Source organism: Octopus bimaculoides, chromosome 1 (genome assembly GCF_046866305.1).
Source record: "Octopus bimaculoides isolate indiv1 chromosome 1, ASM4686630v1, whole genome shotgun sequence".
In the NCBI taxonomy this organism is placed as follows: Eukaryota; Metazoa; Mollusca; class Cephalopoda; order Octopoda; family Octopodidae; genus Octopus; species Octopus bimaculoides.
In genome coordinates this window covers 174,816,155-174,839,374 of record NC_142928.1, presented here as the reverse complement: position 1 = coordinate 174,839,374, position 23,220 = coordinate 174,816,155, and the positions used below count along the sequence as shown (strand labels likewise).

At 36.8% G+C, this 23,220-nt stretch overlaps 1 protein-coding gene across 3 annotated transcripts in view; it reads right to left on the bottom strand.

The window, feature by feature from the left end:
• LOC106867664 (T-cell activation inhibitor, mitochondrial) overlaps positions 1-23,220 on the bottom strand; it is a 56,864-nt gene that overhangs the window by 8,161 nt on the left and 25,483 nt on the right. For 2 of the 3 annotated variants that reach the window (XM_089364622.1, XM_089364695.1), the window contains exons 4-7: positions 7,461-7,656; positions 4,456-4,679; positions 2,893-2,984; positions 791-1,035 (exon numbers count right to left, since the gene is read on the bottom strand). In XM_089364622.1, the coding sequence (XP_089220748.1) occupies positions 791-1,035; positions 2,893-2,984; positions 4,456-4,679; positions 7,461-7,656 (757 nt within the window). Of the gene's footprint in view, positions 1-790; positions 1,036-2,892; positions 2,985-4,455; positions 4,680-7,460; positions 7,672-23,220 lie in introns of all 3 variants that reach the window. The other variant, XM_052972745.2, reaches the window with a different exon arrangement.

Here is a 23,220-nt window from a genome sequence, read left to right as displayed (position 1 = left end):
GTGACAGTGACACACATGAAATCAAGAGAAGGAAATAGTAACACACATACACACATGTGTGCATGCACACACACACACACATGTGTGCATGCACACACACACACGTGTGTATGCACACACACACACACACACACATAATGGGCTTCTTTCAGTTTTCATCTATCGAATTTACTCACAAGGTTTTGGTCAGCCTGGAGCTGTTGTTGAAGACACTAGCTCAAATTGCCACGCAGAAGGACTGAACTCTAAACCATATGGCCAAGAAGAAAGATTTCTACCACATAGCCATGCCTGCATCTATATTCACATGTATGATAATATGAGTCTGAGTGTGTGTGTGTACGTACGTACGTACATACATATGTATGTAGGTACGTACGTACAAATGTATGTATGTATGTTTGTATGCATGCATGTATGTATGTATTTATTTAGTCAGAAAGCTGAGGAGGCTTTGGAAGACCAAGACAAGAATTATTCCTGTAGTAATTGGTGCACTTGTACAACACCCAAAATATTATCTTAAAGATTGAAAGAAATTGGAATTGAAACTCGCATTGTCGACCTGTAGAAAAATGCTATCCTATATTCTGCAAAAATCCTAAGAAAGATTCTTGAGAGTTGAGGAGACCTGTTTCTCACCAAACTTCAAGATAAAATACCTGCTAACTAAATTAACGTACGCTAGCATCGTCATTATCACAACAACAACAACAATAAAACAATAATAAAATACATACTAAATCTCTTGACCAAAAGTAAGTAAGATAGGAATATGTGAGCAACAAACCATTCCAAGACTAATTCAAAATCTGAAAGGTCTTCTTTCAAGAAATATAAACTGGCTTCTAACTGGCATTTGCGAAGTGAGTTGATTAACTTGTTCAAGAGTTCTTCATATTGCTCAGCCATTAAGGTTGTATGTTTTCTCTGTCGACGCACAATTTGAATATTGTTCATGAGTTGTGACAGTTCTTTCTCCATATGAGGTAATCTTGCCAGGACGGGATCATAAGCTCGAACATTATTGAAGAGCTGGGAAAATTGAAATATAAATCTCTTACAGATTTTACTGCTTCTGTTGATCAAAAGTGTAATTTTAATAATGTTGGACATTAAAACAGTAGAAGTGAAAAGAAACAAAAATTCTACCATAGACTTTCATATAAAACAAAAACAAAACAAAAAAAACAATCTATTAATATTATTAAGAAAAAAAATCACAATTTTACACTGATGAAATAAACTCCCAGAAACACATCTAAAGATGATGAAAAACACTAAATGCAAAACTACTCTTTTCTTTAGCAACTAATTCTAATTATAATATTTCCCTCTACCTCTGAAAACACACACATACAATAAAAAGAAAAATGAATACACACACACACACATATGTAAAGACATACCAAAAAGGACAATCAACAGTGTGCTATGAGTAGAATTGATACATCACCTACAATCTTCTTATTTATCTTAACCATGCCATAAACTTCTTTCATCTCTGCTAAAGAACGACCCCTATTTTCTGAACATTATCTTCGGACAACAGTATCCCAAGCTTTATAAATAAATGTTTGAATAATGTCCTAGTAATGTGTTACTGCATTTCATTTATCTCACTAATGTCTAAGGCATGGCCTTCATAACATACCAATCCACACTGTATAAATTAGTGTATTTGCATTTTATTACATTTAAACTCATCCCTTGGGAGGGGGTAATTAAATAGTAGTTGCTGTTATTTAGCTCCAGGTCAGTCCTAGCTGAGAAGATTTATGATGAAAGGCATTCCAGTTATGACCATGCCATCATTGTATCTTAAACACTGTTCAATGTATTCATCCTTTGTTAAGACAGTAGAGTGTTCTTTAGTTCATTTTTAGCAATCACAGCTTTGTGATTCAAGGAAATTATCTTAGTAAATGTAACTATATTGCCTCAGTCAATCCAACTGTAAAACAGGTACCAACCATAAATCCCAGTTCAGAGGTTGTCATTACAGATTTACAATGATTATAACATTAACTTAAGCAATCTTTTATGCAAATGTCTAGACTTGTTTAAAAAGATGAGGTAAACAATCCAATGAGAGTCTCTTTCTACAGTCACTTAACCTGCTAAAAATAGCACCTAGATCTCCCTCAAATCACAAACAACTATCTCAAAGAAAAAGATACATTTTATAGTGTACTCTTAGATAAACTATGTCTTTAAAAAAATGAGTAGTAACAGTTGAAATGCTTTAGATCATAAGTCTGCTTGGTCAGAACTAACCAGGGGTTAAACAACAACCATATGGAGTAAAACAAGTATGCAACCTCACCACTAGCAGCAATAATAATGAACTTGATTCCTTAAATTGTGGGGACAAAAACTTTTATTTAGAGCAGTGGTTCTCAATGATTTTTTTTTTTTTTATCTATGGACCCCTTTGATTCCTATTTTACTTGGATGGACCCCCATAGTCATGCAATATTTTAAAAATCCAACTATATTTTTACAATTAAATATTATTAGGAATTGTATTAAAAATTGTTAAAATATCTTGTAAGAGTATAACAAATTTATTGCACATAAATTTTAGCAACAAAATCTTATGTGGGCCCCCAAGGGTTATATGGACCCCAGCTGAGAGTCAATAAACTGGAATAAGCCTTAACTGTTGGAATTAATCGAAAGAAGGTATTTTAATGAAATTAAAGTAAGCACATTATACATTCCTCACCATCAGCTAAAATGTAACACTGAAAATAATGTAAGATATAGAAGCAAAGTTTTGAATGTTTATAAATATATATATATATATATATATATATATATATATATATATATATATATATATGTATATGTATGTATGTATGTATGTGTATGTATATATTACCAACTTACAGACAACCAAAATGTTGGAACATGCTCAGTACTGATGATGATTTCACCATGAAGATTTACGCCAGTAGAACTTGCAAATACCAATATTCTATCTAAGAAATAAAGAAAATTATGCTTTCTTTTATTTTCAAGTTTCATATATACTCCATTTACCAATTCATTACATTTAAAGTTTTTTTGTTTTTTTTTTATTAAACTAATATTGAGCAGACAGTTCTCAGTTAATCAACTGAAATATGTGAAGGGAATAGAAAGAGAGTAATAGAGATTGTATATACGTTAGTGTTATTATTTGAAATATTGTTAAATTTATTAATATTTAAGCTGCTGCAATATTTAAATTCAGTTTAATAAGCATTCATAAGTAGATTAATGACTTTGAAATAATACCACTTTTAACCCTTTAGCATTCAGATTATTCTATCAAATGTAACACATTCATTCACATTGTTTTGAATTTATCCTGCATTATCTTGTAGCCTTGAGATTTCAATTATGGGACTGTAAATGTTTTAGACTAACATTGTAGAGTAGGTGTGAGAAAATGGATCTGGCCAGTTTGAACATAAAACAGGAAAAATATTTTGTCCTGATGCAGCCGGTTTAAATGCTAAAGAGTTATTGCAAAGGGTTTTGAATACTAGATGAAAGTACATCTCTCTATAGCACTACTACTTTTGTGAAAAGCATGAACTTAATGTTTCATTTCCTTTCACAAAGTCTTCATATGCAGTGAAGTTTCTGTCAAGTTTTTAACCATCTCACTTAGATCTCCAGTTCAGGGCCACAGCCTAACTATATTGCCATAAAAGGCAAGAACAACTTCTACAAGTTAACTGCATTGCTGTAAGAGGCATTAACATGAACATGGTTTGATCAATCATCAGCCAATATGTAACCAAATAAGCAATAGACTTGAAAGTAAGTTTTGTGAATATTTCTGCCAAATAGTCATGCCAAAGGTTCTGGAAGCTTTACTAAATGTTATAAAAATCTGGGATAAACCTCAGATGTTACAGAACTTTGTCAGTTAGTTTTGTGATAAGGTGTTCTTCCTCTTATTCTGTCTTTAATAAGCATGAATGATTTTATATAAATAATTAAAAGTTTTTATGAAAAGACTTTTAACTATCACATCCACTATCTTATGTATGCTCCATTATTCAAATAATTAATGTACATATGTACATGGGGGAATGCTGTTACCTTGCTTGGAAACAAGTGGAGGCTGACAACAGGAAAGGTATCTGGCCAAAAAAAAAAAATCTACCTCAGCAAACTCTGTCCAACTTATGCAAGCATGGAAAAGTACATACTAAAACAAAGATGATTATCATGATGATATGTAAATTCAAATGTTCTGGGTATTGAAAAATATAGAAACTTATTAAAATGTTAGTATAGTCAAGCCTTCACACACAGATTAATATTGTATTCTACAAATGATGAAATAATGATTAATACCACTAAACATATTTAATTTACAAATCATAATTATTAGTTTGCTTAAATTTCTTAAATATAAATAGTTGGAATACTATCAAAATTTATATTACAACTTGCCTTTAAGAATGCTTTCAAATTTGATGGTATTTTCAGCATATAGACGATCAAAGCTCTTTAAACAAGCTCGGAAATGGATATTTCCCCATGCACTATCCCATCGAAGTTCTCGGAGTTTTAACTTTTCCTTTAGAACAAGGCTAAGACGGTCAATTTCATCTTGAATGGCTAAAGTTGCCAGAGACAGCCTCTGGATTTCCTGACTGTTCTTTTCCAACCACATTCTGACAATGAAAGTAATTAAGAAGGAAAAAAATGTAAAAAACAAAATAACTCAATAATTCAATGACAGTTTTATAAACTGCTGAATTAGATAACGCAGGTAAATTACAACAAACTAGTATCAAAGGGACAACATATACTTCAGAACCATACATGCTTCTGAGACAATGTTTGATTACTAAAAATATATTTAATATTCTAATCATACTCTTACTCTTTTACTTGTTTCAGTCATTTGATTGTGGCCATGCTGGAGCACCACCTTTAGTCGAGCAAATCGACCCCAGGACATATTCTTTGTAAGCCTAGTACTTATTCTATCGGTCTCTTTTGCTGAACCGCTAAGTTACGGGGATGTAAACACAACAGCATCGGTTGTCAAGTGATGTTGGGGGGACAAACACAGACACACAAACATATACACACACATACATATATACGACGGGCTTCTTTCAGTTTCTGTCTACCAAATCCACTCACAAGGCTTTGGTCAGCCCGAGGCTATAGTTTTAAAGACACTTGCCCAAGGTGCCACACAGTGGGACTGAACCCAGAACCATGTGGTTCGTAAGCAAGCTACTTACCACACAGCCACTGTCCACTTTTCCATGCTTGCATAAGTCAAATGGAATTTGTTGGGGAAGATTTTCTATGGTCAGATGCCCTTCCTGTCACCATACCTCACCTGTTTCCAAGTAAGGTAATATTTCCCCATTACCAGACATGTTTTCACAGAAAATTGGAAACAAAAGGCACCACTTACAAAGATGGTGACACTTGCTTACAACCATCACATGATGTGAAGATAAGGAGACAGTAACACACACACACATACACACAAAAGGTTTCTTTCAGTATCCGCCTACCAAATCCACTCACAAGGCTTTGGTTGGTCTGGGACTATATCCAATCCCTACAGGTATAAAGAAATACTGCCAAAAAACTTGTTAAAATTCAAACAATATTTTCATAATCACCTTCAATGAATCATTCATTTATTTTATGAAACCTGAATGGGAGAGAAAAACTAAATCAACATAAATAAGATTTAAACCACAAATTGTAGGCAACAAATACCTAACTAAGCAGTATCTTAGTAAATAATATAATAATATACCAGTTAAATATATAATAGCTCTATGAAGCAAAATTTATTATATTAAATAGAAAATCCACACCAAAAGTAACCAGCTGTTAAACCTATAGATATGGAATATCTAATATGAAATCTGTTTCTTATCCAGATGGTTTCTAGTTTGGACTCACAGCATGGCATCTTGAGAAAATGTCTTCTACAGTATCACTGGTCACAATGCGCTTTTGCATTGTTTTAGCCTTCAAATGATGCCACCCTGCTGGCTAGTCGAGCAGGCCAACATTCCCCTTGATTGAAGGGAGACTGGAGCAATGTGAAATGATGTGTTTTGCTCAAGAACATAACGTGCCACCCAGACAGGGAATCGAACCCGTGATCCAGCAATCATGAGTGCAACAGGCTTACCACTAGGTCACGAGCCTTCACATGTGTCATCTGCTTGTGTGTATGTGTGTGTGTGTGTGTGTGTGTATGTGTACACACACATGTGGATGACACACAAATTCGTGAAACGTTCCATATTTTCCCGATCTCAAAATGATGACAGAGGATCAAGAAATGTGACACGTTGCTGTACTCAAGAAGACCCACCCACCAAACAGAATTGAGATCCTAAAACCAAAGTGGTATGTAAAAAGCACTAGTGGTGGTGCTACATAAAAAAGCACCCAGTACACTCTGTAAAGGGGTTGGTGTAATGAAGGGCATCAAGCTGTAGAAACCAAGTCAAAACAGACTATGGAACCTGGTGCAACCTCTGGTTTTGCTAGTTCCTGTTAAGCCATCCAACCCATGCCAGCATGGAAAACAGACATTAAAATGTTGATGATGATGAAATGTGTGTGTGTGCATTTGTTTATGTTTGAGCTTCTCCATTATCAGCTTTTGAAGATGTGATCCTTTACTGAAAAAAAGAGATAAAGATAGCAACAAGATAGACACCTGGCTTACTATCATGGGTTGGATAAATATATGTAAAAAACATAACAAAATGAAATGAGTCATGGATCAACTGAGTTTAGATTTAACACAATGGTTCTTTGCCATTTTGTTTCTGTAGCGCCCCTGTAGTTGTTATATCTAGTGGCCACCTAAGTGGTTAGTGAGGTATCATGACTAAACTAACTTAATTTTTACCTACAATAGTAATTATATTATATGATAATACTAGTAATGGTTATTAAAATAAAATGAGAGAGAGTTAGAGTGCTGCTATTCCTAGCAGGTCAAGCAACTGTGTAGAATCTATACAGGTGCTCGACCTGCTAGAAGTAGCAGTACACTACTTATCTCTCATTTTATTTTAATAATTATTATTAGTTTTATCATCATCATCATCATCGTTTAACATCCACTTTCCATGGGTTGGACGATTTGACTGAGGACTGGTGAAACCAGATGGCTACACCAGGCTCCAATCTGATTTGGCAGAGTTTCTACAGCTGGATGCCCTTCCTAATGCCAACCACTCCGAGAGTGTATGTATAATATAATTACTACTATAGGTAAAATTTAGTATGTTAATTAAGTTACCTCACTGACTCTCTTTGACATGCCCAGCAACTGTTAGGGGGTGCTACTACCCATATTGAGAACCTCTGATTTAGCAAAAACCCAGATAGTAATGATAGAATGTAGTCAAGATAAAATGAAAAGATGACAAACAGCACTAAATAACTTTACTTACTGTAAACTTATTTGAGGGTTAGGCTTCATGACTATTGATGTATCCAGGGGTTTGTATACAGGAGAATTTGTGTTGATTTTGCTCTGATTCGCAACATGATCAACATAATCCAGAGGTAAGTTGCAAGTCTTTAAAATAGTTTTGACAGTTGTTTTCAGGTCACGAGAAAGCAAAGAAATATGAATTTCTTTGAAAACTGAAAGAGAAAACTCTAAAATCATAGAATACCAAATCAACATTAAAGACAATCTTAAAATACAAGAAAGGGATGTTTCATGTTTAAATAACTCTGTTTAGCATTGTACTTACTTTTTAAATACTGCAATAGTTGTTTTGCAAACAGCTTCATATATTACTGTTGTCTTGATTATAAACACCAAGACCTATTGGATTTAAAGCATCTGACACTGAATGAGACTGGTTGTTGATTTTTTGAAGGGAATGATGAGGGAAGGGTCAATACAATGTGGCCATAAGTTTAATTTAAATATTGTTTTATCTGTACTTTGCAATATCATCAGCATCATCATAATTTAACATCCATATTCCATTCTAGCATGGATTTGACAATTTGACAGGACCTAACGAGTCCCAAAGACTGCATCATGCTCCAGTGTCTGCTTTGGCATGGTTTCTATGGTTGGATGCTCTTCCTAACACAAACTTCAGACTATTGCAACTTAACAAAAAAAAAAAAAAAAAAAAAGAAAACTACCAAGAAAACTGCCCAATTAAAATGAAAAAGATATAAAGATTTAATACTGACTTCCAACATTTTTCAGATGTAGTCATGTAGGTATAATGAAAAAATGTTTTGATAATTTTAAGCAATAATGATAATCAGTCTGGAGAAGATTGGAGGTCAGGTCAGGTGTAAGGACATGCGTCATTGTTGCAGTATGTTACTGCTGCATTTGCCATTTGTTGGTATATTCCTGGGTCCTCCTAATGACCTGTCGAGTAGAGTCCCAGTCAGTTCCCATCTCCACAAGATACCTCTTTATCTGCCATGACCATGTGGCATATGGTTGACCAACATGAGACATCAACCCAGCTGGAACTTCGGTGAAGAGAACACAGTAAGCAAGGTCTAACTTGGAAAATCAAGCAACGTTGCTAAACAGTCTCAGATAGCATTCCCAAATCATACAAGTGACAGGATGCATCCCAGTTTCTGAGCAGAGTAATCAAATGGATATGAAATCCAACCAGTGGTAATCCATAATCCTGTGAAGCATCCTGGTACCAAAGGAGTTCAAGTGGCTCCTAAGGGCCCAGGACAGTGTCCAACTCTTGCAACTATACGGATGGACAAGGAGGACCAAAGACCTAAAGACCCGAACCTTTATCTTCCTGCACAGATATCAGGAGGGCCAAACACCTTGGTCAAATGAGTCCACAACTGTACGAGTTTGTCCCAGTCTTTTTAGGACTTCAGACTTACAGCTAATGCCACTATGAATCTCACAGCTGAGATAAGTGAATCAATCAACAATTTCAGCATTCTCACCCACAACAGAGACAGAAGAGGCACAGCCCTCCTAGATATCAAGGAAGGACTGGATTTTTGTCTTGACCCAAGAGACTCCAAAGTCAAGTAGCTCCTCTTCCTTACTCATTGAAAAGAGAATACTCCTTAAGACATCCAGAGACTCAATAAGAATAACTGCAACATCAGCAAAATCTAGTTTTGTAATCCTAGTTTCACAAATGAGTGCACCACAACTCAATTGAGTATCCAATCTATGCAGTCACTGAACAGATCAGAACCAAGACGCAACTTGATGGGCCCCAGCTCTAACTGGGAAAATGACAGATGTTGATCCCCTAATCTGAACTGCACTGACTGTTCCAGTGTACAAGGCCATCATCAGCCCAATCAGCTGAGGAGGTATAACTTACAGCTCCAGAATCACATTCCTGTCCACCAGAGGTCAACATAGGTTGCAAGCAGCCCCTGCTGAAAGCTCTGCTTGCATTCAATGAGTACAAAACGAGCTAGGATCCTGTCAGTAGTCGACCTCTTTGACATGAACCCTGACTTCTCCGGTTGCTGAGATGCAAGCAGATGATTTCACACTCTGTTCAGGATGACCCTGACAAAGGCTTTACCAGGCATTGAGAGGAGTGTAACAGCCCTATAATTGTTGTAGTTGTCACCTTTAACTTTCCAAAGTGAGATAGTTATGCCCCTCTTCCAGTCCAGCAGTATAATGTCACTGCTCCAGATCTGCTGCAAAAACATGACTGCAGCAGGACCACCTTTCTTGATCATCTTCCCATAGATGTCACAAACACCAGCTGCCTTCCCAATCTTCCAGTAATTTACTGCTATATGAACCTCATCTTCAGACAGCAGATCATAGCTGACTGGCTGGTCAGTCACCAGTACTGAAGGCATCATGGTATTCAGATCAGTACTAGGTAGGTCCACCTTATATAATTCCTCAAAGTACAATGCCCAGTGAACCATCACCTTAGGCACCTCCATCAGGAGTGCACAAGAGTCTAAGACTTCAGAACATCGATGGGGTGGCTTCACCCCCACTGCAATCAAAGTGATTTCTCTGTAGACAGTACATGAGTCAGACATATGACACAGTCTCAACCTTCTTACAAATTTCTTGGACTGCTTTTCCTTGTTGGACCTCAGTGCCCTGACTACCCCACATCTCAGCTCCCAAAGCAAATCACCACCCAGTCTTGCCCTGCAGCTACACTCCCCCAATACAAGGGTCTCCCTGGAAATAAAACGTTTCCTGGTCCAATTTTGGAAACCAATAAATTCCCTCGCAGTCGACAGTAGGGTGTCCCTGTAAGTTTCCCGCATTGTTATTGGATCAGACATAAAGTCAGCCCCAGGTAGCACAGATCTAAGTTACTGCAAATAAGTCTTACTTACAGTGTTGTTATTGAGTCTGTCAACATTCAGTCTAGGACTGACTGCCTTCAGCCTCTTAGACTTCAGTCACAATCTCAACTCAGCCACAATAAGTCTGTGGTTGGTGCCCAAGAAACTAGCACTCCAAAAAACCCTGCAGTTCTGTAGGAGGCTCCTGCAGTCAACTACAAGTACATGGTCAATCTCTTTTGCCATACAGCCAGTATTAGAATACCAAATCCAGTGATACAGTTCAAGATATTGGTACCAGGAGCCAGAAATGCAAAATCCATGTACAGGGGCATCACACCCCATTTGTTCAGCATCAGATCCAAAAGGGCCAACAACACATTCATATCCCATTCTGTCAACCCCGGTTAAAATTTCCCATGACAACAGAGCACAGATGGGTGAAGAATATGTCCCTCACCAACCTGTCACTCATAGCAGTCAAAGCATGCACTGCAAGCAAGAAAATGACAGATTTGAGAGAGAATATCAGATCCTCAGCTGCATAATAACACTCGTTGACAGGTGTTACATCTAAATAATTGGAACCAGCCAGTCAGGTACTACAACTGCTACCTCTCTGTAATGCCAGCCATCAGAGTGCCCAGACCAGTAAATAGTAGATGTAACCACCAGTTGAGATGTTGCTCCTCCTTGGATGATGCACCTCTGATAAGGCTCCTACAGCAACTCGAAAATAGCTGAGTTCCAAAGACAACAGGGGCAGGCAGGAACTATCCCTCAGAGAGAGAACATTCTAGGTCCCCACTCAAATAGGTTTCCTCAGGTTGAACTGAGATTTCCTATTCCTGGTGGATGACACCTTTGCACCTCTCAGGCAACACCCTTCCAGCCCATCCAATCCTCCAGGGTTTTCCCCATTTAGCAGATGGCAGTTCTGATGACTTTGTCACAGTTGCTGTATAGGCAGTTGAGGTAATTGCCCATAGGAGAGAAATTTGGGGTGTTGCACAAAAGATTGTCGCTGATGAGGGTTTTACGAGGTTGGAATGCAGATCCTACCTCTTTCATGCCGTGTGAGGAGTGGCATGTCAAAGAATAGAACCAACATCTCCTCTGTGTGTCATAAAAGGCAAAAATTGGAGGAAACCAAAATATAGTAAACTCTTGTCAGATAAATAAACTAATTCTAAATTAATCTGATATTCAGAGACAGTCTAGTAAACATTTTAAATTTCATATCCTACAGTGAAAGGCAATGTCAAATACTTCATAACTGCAAATATTTATCACTCTGACCTTATAACAATATTATTTATTCTTATAATGAATATTATTATTTATTTCTATAATAAAGGAATAGAGCTAAAATGAAATATTTTTATCTGGTGTAATAACTTAGACAGTAACAAAAATATTGAAAATTATGTTGATATATAAAACTGGTTACAACAATCTAGAACTCAAAATAACCCTACTTATCTCAAGTACCAATTGTCCTAATTTGCAATCACATTCAGGCCATCAGCAGCTAAGAAATGTCATTATTAACCATTGTATAGGAGTGATCCTATCAACATCTGTTTTTCTGCTAATGATCATTGTCCACTGCTAGCATGGAGATTACTAACACCTACACAGCTGTATTTTTCTATAGCACTTGATCCTGCAATATCTTAACAATAAATCCAACATCCCCAGGTTTGATCAAATTACTATATTCAAAGTCTCCCTTGTTTCGCAGCTATTAGAAATACTTCCTATTTTTAATTAGTTTATTAGAAGTTATTATAAGAATAGTTTAACAAGATTTGGGTTTGTTAATTACTGCTTTTTTTTAGAAATTATTCTGTTGCCATCCAAATGCATCATTTAAAGTGTCATATTTCTATTTCTACATGGGTGAATGAAATTAATCATACAATTTAAACTTAACAATTTGTACTCATTATTTGTAGGTGAGTTCCTGACAAACCTATATTATATACTGTTGGGTATAATTCTTGTTATTTATGCCACTAATGCCCTCTAATGAAGAAAAAACATTATACCTGACCTATGAATCAGTGATTTTAAGCTTAAATAAGCAAACATATATTTCACATGTGAAGGTATACAGTCTAATTGGCTACAATGTTGCACAAATGATCACAAAATCATGGTCTTGATTGCTGGACCAAAGGTGAATTGTGTTCTTGAGCAAAATACTTTATTTCATTCAGCTGCAAATTAGTAACCATGCAACAAATAGGCATCCTATTTAAGAGAAGCATCAGGATCTTGGTTATTTACCTGTCATAGGCCTGCCCAGCTAGCCAATAGGGTGACATCATTTAAAAACTACAACAATGTAAGGAAGCATATTATGACCAGAGGTGTAATAACAACATCTGGTAGTCTGGTTGATACAGTGATCTTTTTAGATAAATAATTATTCTGTATCTTGCTCTATTTTCATCTTTAGTTTTACTATCTGATTATCTTCCTGGTTTCAAAAGCTATCTTAAGAAATCTTCACTCAAGCTTTGATTCACTTTCTTAATTCATGCAATAAATATTTTTCATCATCACCTTATAATCATAATACTTTTTGTTTGCTGATGAAAATGCAATCCATTTGTAAAGATTAATTTTACTTTCAATTTCTCTCTTTACCCAATTAAGAAATTAAGTGATTCTCCATAGGCTCAAAGTCTCATGAAAAACTTCACATGAAAGTCAACCACAAAGAACAAAGCTAAGATTTTGCTTGTAATGTTTCTAATAAAGTTTCAAATATAAACATTTATAAGAAATGTAGAGAAATTTAGGTTGTTATTGTAGAATATCCACTATAACATTATTTTAACTTTCAGCGTGCTTAGGCACATCATGTCACCATACAAGTTTTCTCCCCTGTAACTGAAGGCATATTGTGCTGCATTGAGAAGGGAGAAAACTTGTACAGTGACATGATGCACTTACAGTGTGCTATAGGTTAATTATTCTGAAAATCTGTTATTAGTTATTTCCCTCCTATGAAATAGTGACTAGTGTACTAAAACAAGCAAGAGACTATTACATGATGGTGATAGATATCTGCACATCTTGCAATATTATACATTAACCTTAAAGTACAACAGGGGTCGGCGAAACAGGGTAAAAATGAAATTCTTGTAGGTATGTCTAATGAGTCTTCATTAGACATAAGTAAAATTATATTTAAAAAAATGTGTTCCTTGTTACGACAAAAATTTTTTACTTGTAACATGAGGAGGCAGTCAAAAAGTTGCTACCTTTTGCAACAACCTACCTTTGCAAACAAGGATTTTCCACTCTAATGAACATGAAAACATCAAAATGCCCCAATTTTGTTGTAATTGTAACAAAAATGAAACGTCATTTCTCCAAAACCTGAAGTGAAAAAGTTTTGAGAAAAATCCTTTTGTTTCATAACGAGGATATTTATTCTATTGCATTTGTTTTATACTTTTTATATTTATAATTGTATTTTCCATATAGATTCAATAAACCTTTTGAATTTAAAGAATCCTGTGATTTTCTTACTTTCAAATCAAGGGGGTAACATCATCATTATTTAGTGTGTGTTGTCCATGCTCACGTGGATTGGACAGTTCAACCAGGGTTGGCAACCTGGAAGGCCACACCAGACTCCAGTCTAATTTGGCATGGTTTCTATGGCTGGATGCCCTTCCTCACACCAACCACTCTGAGAGTGTAATAGGTGCTTTTACGTGCCACCAGTATGGGTGCCATTTGTATGACACCAGTATCTGCCACAACTGTAATTTTACTTGGCTTGATGGGGCTTCTTCTCAAGTACAACATTGCCTCCGTGTGGACCAACACTCAAAAGGAACTTTTCATGTGTCTTGAAAGGGGCTTTTCATATGCCACCAGCACAGGTACCAGTTATGTTGTTGTAAATAAATATATTTTGGGGTAATTGGTTAAAAAGTTACCCGGCCCCTGAATTAGATGGTAGAACTGTAAGTTTGATATAGTTGGTGTCAGAAACCAGCAAGTCATTTCTAAATATCAAATCAACAAACTCCTAGCCATTTCACTTGAACAGAAATAAACAGAACAGCTAAGACTATTGTTATGTGATCATGATTGTGATATGCTTTATATCAGCATCATTGTTTTAATGTCCAATTTTCTGTGCTTGCATAGGTTGGATAGAGTTTATTGAAGCAGATTTTTTTTACAGTTGGCTGCTTTTCCCTGACACCAACTCTTACTTGTTTTCAAGTAAGGTAATATTTTCCCATGGTTCATCTTATTTCTTGTACACCTTCATCTTATCTCTTGTACACAGCACAACTCTACAAGCCTCCATTCCAGTATGTCTACAATCTGTCCAGCTCTACCTTTCATTGAGCCAATGTTGATGGTGACAGCCTTTAACTGTTATACCTAACAGAAGGAACAGAGTTTCCAATGATGATTGGTTATTCAATTTCTGTTTTCTGCATCTGTAAGAAAAAGTGAATGTGATCGTTTGATGATGATTGAGGAGTTCTTGTTCTGACACATGGACAGATATTCGCACCTGACATCTCACTACTACTAAATTGCTTATATATTTCACATTTCTTCAGTCCACTCAAGTGGAATTGAGTACTGGCAACAGCAATGGTGGGGGGGAGGCTAATCCTGCAACAGATTGGCATTCCATTCAGTGAAGTGTTGAATTCTCAGACACTTTACATAACTAGAAACCAAGATAAGCTTCTGCCTAATGGGCCTAAAGGCTCAAGACTGTGTGTGTACGTGTGTACACACACATATTTATGTACAGGCAGATTTTCTATGGCCGGATGTTATCCCTGTTGTCAAATCTCACTTGCCTTCAAGCAAGATAATAATTCCTCTTGGCCAAACTGGAAACAAACAGCATTGCTTGTTTGACAGTGATACTCATTTACAACCATCACAACTCAAGATAAGGGTACATGCAAACATGCACACACACAAATGTATACCAAATCCACTCACAAGGTTTTGGTTGGCCTGGGGCTATAATAGAAAATATATACCCAAGGCTTCAGTGAGACTGAACCTGAAACCACATGGTTGAGAAGCATAGCTTCTCAATCACTCAGCTACACTTCTCTTTTGCTTATTTATAGTATTTGTGATCAATTGGGAAATGCTTGCTGATTAGTATTAGGAAGATGTGTGCTATATTTATATCTACATTCAGGCTGGAGAGTGGGTTAAACCAGATACATCTTTTCCTGAGTTTCTTTTGTTCAGTGTCTGTTTGTAGTAGTTTTGGTACGTATTACAGCTCTTCATTAAATCCACTTGATTTTAGGTTTCGTTATATGAGTGGTGCAGTTTGGTTGAAGATTTCCTTATCAAACAAAATTTTCAAAATTCTTTTGCTGATGTTGCCAACAAGGTTTATAATTGTGGATGGTGGGTAGATTGAACTTTTATTTATGTTCTTAAGTCAAGCTTTTGTTATTAAGCCCTTTCTGAATTTCTCCATCTTGTATCTATTTGTACTTTGGAACATAGAGCTAAGCATTCATCCCTGGCTGGGCCTATGCTGGCTTTGGTGGATACTTTACCTACAAGTTCTTGGATGTATGGGACCTAAAGTTCACATGCTTCAGTTCCATCATAAGATGCCTTGGTGACATCAGCAAGTCATTTTCTTTTTTTTATCCAGAGGTTCCTCACAGACAAGACACATAGGTATAAAATCTTCTGGGAAGGTAACAGTGATGGAGAAGGTGGTGTGGGCATATTTCTTGCAGAGAAATAGGTGGATAAGGTCATAGAGGAAGTAAGAGTGTGCGGTAGAGTGCTTAAGCTCAGGCTAGTTTTGCAGAATAGTATAGCTACAATTAAATCTGCCTACACCCAACAAGTGGGCCTACCAAATGAACAGAGGGACCACTTTTATGATAATCTTCTGCAGGCTACCTCAAAGATGAGTACCCTGGTAGATAAAGCAATTAAGGATGTGAAGACAGGGAACCCCCACCCATCAGGAATCACTGCTGAGATGCTTAAAATATCTGGCAGTGTGGGTTATGGCCTTGTCACCCATACTGTAAATCATGTGGTTCATGAAGGAGTCATACACACTGACTGGTGTAACAGCACCATAGTCAACTGCTATAAAGGTAAAGGTGATGCCTTAGATAGAAATAATTACAGAGGTATCAAATTGTTGGATCAGGTGATGAAAGTTACGGAGAGAGTCATGCAGTTTGGTTTTGTGCCAGGTAGAAGCACCACTGATGCTATATTTCCGGTAAGGCAACTGCACGAGAAATACCTAACCAAAGATAAACCTCTGTACTTGACTTTTGTTGACTTGAAGAAAGCCTTTGACAGAGTCCCCCGATGCCTTATCTGGTGATCAATGCAGAAACTAGGGATAGACAAATGGTTGGTGAGAGCCATACAAGCCTTGTACAGGGTCACTACCAGTAAGGTGAGGGTGGGCAACGAGTACAGTGAAGAATTCAGGGTACAGGTAGGGGTTCACCAAGGATCGGTGCTCAGTCCCCTCTTGTTCAGTTTAGTTCTCCAGGCAATAACAGAGGAATTCAAGTTAGGCTGCTGATGACCTTGCTCTAATAGCTGAGTCACTACCAGAACTAGAGAAGAAGTTCCAGGTATGGAAGCAAGGTCTAGAATCAAAGGTCCTTAGAGTTAACCTAGCAAAAACCAAAGTCTTAGTAAGTAGGAAGGCAGACAAATCACAAATCCCTTCAGGTAGATGGCCCTGCTCAATCTGTAGAAAAGGTGTAGGTAGAAATTCCATAAGATGCACCCAGTGTAAGCTTTGGACACATAAAACGTGCAGCAACATCAGAGGAAGGTTAACAGGGAAACTAACTTTTGCATGTGGAAGATGCACAGGTACAATAAAGGCTGAAAATGTGCAGGAAATAGACTCCATCAACTGCCAGGGGACAAGCTAGAGGTAGTAGATAGCTTCTGTTATCTAGGTGACCACATTAATAGTGGAGGTGGATGCTCAGAGAGCATAGCTGTGAGAATAAGATTAGGTTGGGCAAAGTTCAGAGAGCTCCTACCCCTGCTGGCAACAAAGGGCCTCGCTCTCAGAGTGAAAGGCAGATTGTTTGATGCCTGTGTGTGAACAGCTATGCTGCATGGCAGTGAAACATGGGCTGTGACAGCCGAGGACATGCGTAGGCTTGAAAGAAATGAAGCCAGTATGCTTCGCTGTGCAATGTCAGTGTGCATGTTCAACAGAGTGTGAGCATCTTGAGAGAAAAGTTAGGCATAAGGGAATCAGATGTGGTGTGCAAGAGACATGACTGCACTGGCATGGTCATATGATATGTATGGACGAGGACAACTGTGTAAAGAAGTGCCAATCTCGAACTGTGGAAGGAACCTGTGGTGGAGGTAGACCCAGGAAGACATGGGACGAGGTGGTGAAGCATGATCTTCAAACTTCGAGCCTCACTGTGGAAATGACTGGTGACTGAGACCTTTGGCAATGTACTGTGCTTGAGAGGTCTCGTCAAGCCAAGTGCACCCGTACTGTTGACAAGTAAAAAACATCTTTTGAATGTTGGGCTTCACAGAGGCAAAGTGGTTGAGTTCCTTTCAAGTGTTGGGCCTCTCGGAGGCAATGACCAAGACCTTTGGCATTATGTCATGCTTTAGAAGACTCATGAAGCCAAGGAAAATTGTAGTCATGGCAGATACCAGTGTCATGCAAATTGGCACCCATGCCGGTAGCATGTAAACACATCCCGGTGTCAAGCAAATGGCACCCATGCCAGTGGCATGTAAAAGCACCCATTACACTCTCAAAGTGGTTGGCATTAGGAAGGGCATCCAGCCATGGAAAACCATGCCAAATCAAACTGGAGTCTGATGCAGCCTTCCAGCATGCCAGCTTGGTCAAACCGTCCAACCCATGCCAGCATGGACAATGGATGTTAAACAATGATGATCATGATATATATGAGGGGTTGCACCAAAAGTAATGCAAAAATATGCATAATTTTTTATTGACAGAGGTAGTTCAAACTGCACATGTTGGTAGAGTAACTCTTTCTCTAAAGTAATTATTCTTGCTTTTTATTGCAGGTAAATAACAGGTTTCAAGCAGAAGCAATGTACTGTCATTGAGGTCTAAATGAAGGAGTGGTGCAAGATGTCCAATATCCACAAAAGGTTACAGATTTTTTATGGAGATGACACTGTTGAGAAGAATAATGTGCACAGATGAATGGAGAATTTTAAAGGGGAAACCAGCATCGAAGACAAAGCACACAGTTGGAGACCATCAACTGTGATCACTGACTGGATTGCCAGCAAGTGGACAAACAAGTCAATATCTGTGAGTTTGTTGCACAACTGAACTATTGTCATGAAGCAATACATAAGTGGTGAAAGACTTTAGATATAGCAAATTGTGTGTAAAGTGGGTACCTTGGCATTTGATACCAGATTTCAAAGAGAGGAGAGTGGAAGTCTACTCCAATCTACTGGAAGCATCAGAAGCCAATAAAGACAAATTTTACCAATCTGGTAGCAGGTTGATAATATATATCTGTCAAATTAATCTAGTGTGAGTGTTTGTCATTTTGTAGCTAGAACCTTGTATGACATTTGCTATTAACTCAGTCCGTGTTTAAAATGTCTGTTGCCTTACTTAATATCTAGAATTTTATAAAGATCACAGGATTTTTTTTTAATTAATTTATTCCATGCCATGAGCTAAAATGGATCATGTGACTTAAATTTTAGTTTGTATTCACAACTTGATAGAGCTATGGTATTCTCTTATTTGCAAATTTATAGGTGAATTTGTGATTCACATAACTTCTAAATGGAAGGGTCCCTCACATATACCTGTATATGATTTGAACTCTTCCAGAGATAAGATGGCAACTGGGTAACAACTAGCTTGGCCATCTATTAGCCAAAGTAACTGAGACACTAGGTTTTGGCTGGTAGATAGTATAATTGTTATTGTTGTTAGTTTACATCCAGACCAGCTATCATCAAGCAACCTATGATTAAAGATGTTCTAGTCATAGTTATCCTGGGTTTTTTTCAGTCCAAGGTACACTTTACCAAGAAAAAAGTGAATGGTTACAAGTGAAATGTGTCTTATCAAAGATTCATTTGATGAAAGGTAACCTGGAGCTAAGAAAACAACTATTTCTGTTGCTGACCCCCAATGACCTAGTTACATTGGTCAAACTAGTTGTTACCTAGTTGGGGCTGTAAGCTAGTTGCTCTTGAACCATTCCACACTTTGATGGAGATAAACATTTAGCAATGTGGCAGGCAATCTAGCAATTTCTAGTTGCATAGTTGCTTATCTAAGTAGTTGATTTTCTTATCAGTATTTGTAAAAACTGGTGGGTTACTGCTTTAGTTCTCAAGCATAGAGCTGTTTATATGAGCCCTGGTTAGTGTACATTGTGGTTTAGCTTGGTTACTATTTGCAACAGTGTTACTGACACTTGAAAAACAAGTGTAGATCATGCTGGTGTTTTTAAGAATAGATAACTTGTACAGTTTGTTGCAACCAGGAAAATACTTTGAAATTAAACTAAGTTTTTAGCTGGATGAGAGTTCAATTAAGACTGAAAAGGGAGTTAAACCAGAAGATAGTTTGTTTGTTTTTTTTCTTTGCTAATATGTTACAAGTCCCTTGGTGGAAAACTAACATTTCTTTGATCTTGTTATTCTTGAGGGATCTATTTTAGTATCTGATCATGCTATCAACTATCATTTTGCATAAAGATATAAAAATTTGTTCCCCATTACTTCTTAGAATACTTAAATCAATATTTCAAATTTAAGATATTGACTGTGCGTAGACGAAGGTTTGCTTACAGAATACAATATTACTGCTTAGACAGGATTAGAAAAGACTAAATCAAAATCCTTTTTAGAACTAAACTTAGCATTACAGTAACCCTGAATAAATGCATAATGTATGCTTAATTTTTACTTGTCACCTGAAATTTAGACAAACAACCAAATACCAACTGATTTAACACCCATTTCTTTCAACTTGATCCTAAATCTGGAAGGATCTCTAGATATTCTTCATGGATTACATGAGGGAATATTTCTTTTTTAGTTATATATTCTCGATTAATAGATAGTGCTTATATGACAGGAAGTTGGTATATGTTTTTTTTATTACGAATAAAATTTAAAAAATACTCCGTGTGTATTTATTAGAAGGCAGCTGATAATTCACTGTATTACTACTGTGCCTCCTGCCACATAGTCATTTAGGCAACTTTTAAGTCAAATTGGCTAGGGTGATCATGAAGAATTATTGGTATTAATCAATAGGCTCTATTTTTTGGCTTCTATAAAAGGGGAGAGCACTCTTGGTGCTAGGTGGGTGACAGGGGTAACTACTCTGCTTCATTCTGAAATTCATTTGCAAACCTTTAGGATTCTCTGAAAAGAAATGTCTATAAAAGCAAACAATATGAACTTGGATCTAAGAAACCATGTCAGTTGAGCACAATCTGCAATTCCGAGATTATAGACTATCCAATGTGTCCTATTTTATGATGTACATTTCTAAACAACTTGTGACTAAAAAGTAAAATTTTGTCCCTCAATCTGAATGATTGTATATGTTGGTTGTATCAATTCTTAGAAGTATTTGTGATGAGCTACAGATAATCATCTAGGTGTTAGAGAAGCACAATCCACTAAGTGGGCAATTTCTGAAGTTACAAGCTGGATATTGGGATGGTTGGCAAGGTGCATCATCATTTAACCATTCTGATACCAAACTGCCTGAAAGCACCCGATTCTATGATATATAAATTCACCATTTTAAAATGATCTAAATGAAAATCACCTGCAAAATTACTTGTTTATTTAACAAACAGTAGCCTAAAGATAAATTTATTTTAATGAATTCACTATTTTTGAAATTAATTAAAGCAAAGGCAGTACAATTCAATAGCAATATCATCATCATCGTTTAACGCCCGCTTTCCATGCTAGCATGGGTTGGATGATTTGACTGAGGACCAGTGAACCAGATGGCTACACCAGGCTCCAATCTGATTTGGCAGCGTTTCTACAGCTGGATGCCCTTCCTAACGCCAATATGGTAAAAAAAAGGGGGTTAAACTTAGTCTTCTTCACCAAACTGCCATCCTTCATATGCATCATGTTCATACTAATAGTTTTCTCATGTTTATACAGCTATGTGTAAAGGACACTTTCCAAAAATATGATTGCACATGAAATTTCACGTCAGCATTTTCTACCATATTCTTGGATTGACTATATACATACACAACAGGCCAGTCATGTGTGTTTGTGTATATATATATATATATATATATATATTGAGAATATGCATAGCCTAGTGTCTAGAGTGCTGCACCCACACTCAAGAAATCATGGTTTCAATTCCTAAATCAGTTGGTGCGTTCTTGAGCAACACATTTCATCTAAGTCTCTGTGATCATTCCAACACCTGACATGTGGTACACCTTGCACCAGTTCAGTTAACATTGATTTGAACAAGGGAGTTAGCTAATGTACAACACATACATTCAATCGCTATAAACAAATCAGCTAAAGCTGAACACTCACATCATCTTTGACAGGAGAATCCATCACACACACAGCCAGCTCTGTTAAGAAACTTGCATCACAATCCCATGGGCTCATTACAATCCTCCTGTGTGGTATCTTGAGTGTTATTTACCTTAGCCTAGGGTCAACCCAAGCCTTGTGAGTGAAACAGGACACACAGAAACTGTGTGGATGCCCAACAGTTGGACTACACCTGCAATTTAAGTCAAACCATGTTACATTGATTTAACTTAAAAATTGCATTCAGGGTACAGGTGTCTGTAGAATGATCAACCAATAACATGCTAATTCAGTGAAGTTAATTAAACAACTGATTACTTTTCGAATTCAGAGATCAATATATTTTTCACTGCCATATTGGCAAGGATGCAAATATTGTCAAGAAAACCAATGCCCTTAAACTAAAATCCACCCAATTTGTAGAGACACTTCCTAATCACTGGAAATGATGTAGTGTACACACTGAAAATATAAAATGAATACTGCTATTTTTCACAAGAGGTACTATAAAATATATGCAAATATACATGCCTCTATCTACATAGGTATGCATAAATGTGCTCCATTGACAAGTGTCTCTCTCATATAACCAATACCAGAAAATAGGATCGCACAAGTCATAGAATACATTGAGAATTTGGGTTTGGCCTTTAGATAATCTCAGAAGGCTTTTGTACTATATTCAAATATTGAAAATAAAACAAGCTTCTTATCCAGTAAGGAAGCCTCTATAATCTCCAACCTACAAGATGTAACAGCCAAATCTCACTGCTAACTGGAAAAGAACACATGGTCTGATGATGATGTAAAATAGCAAAGAAAAACTGAAATGTGTTTGATCATAGGTCTGCACACACATGGTGAACCTAGGTCTTTTTTTCATAACATGTTTATCAAAATTAATGTTGGGTGATATTGCCTTATATAGTTTTCAAATTGGCTGGCTAAAGAATAGTATAAACTGTTAATCCTACCTAAAGTTACACAGACCATTTTGATATAGAGATTCACTTTTTCTGGTTCTTGCAAAAGATTGATAGTTATTAACCCTTTAGCATTTAACCCCACCACATCCAACCCAAATATTCTATCTGTTTAGCCAGATCTGGCCTCTTACATCTGCTCTGCAATGTCATTCTGAAAACAATCAATCACATCATTGAAATCTCAAAGCTACAAGATAATGCATGATTAATGCAAAACAATGTGAACAAATAAGCATTAAATTTGACAGACTAATCTGAATGCTAAAGGGTTCAAGAATCTAATTTAACTTTACAAAATTATGACTTCATCAGCAATGAA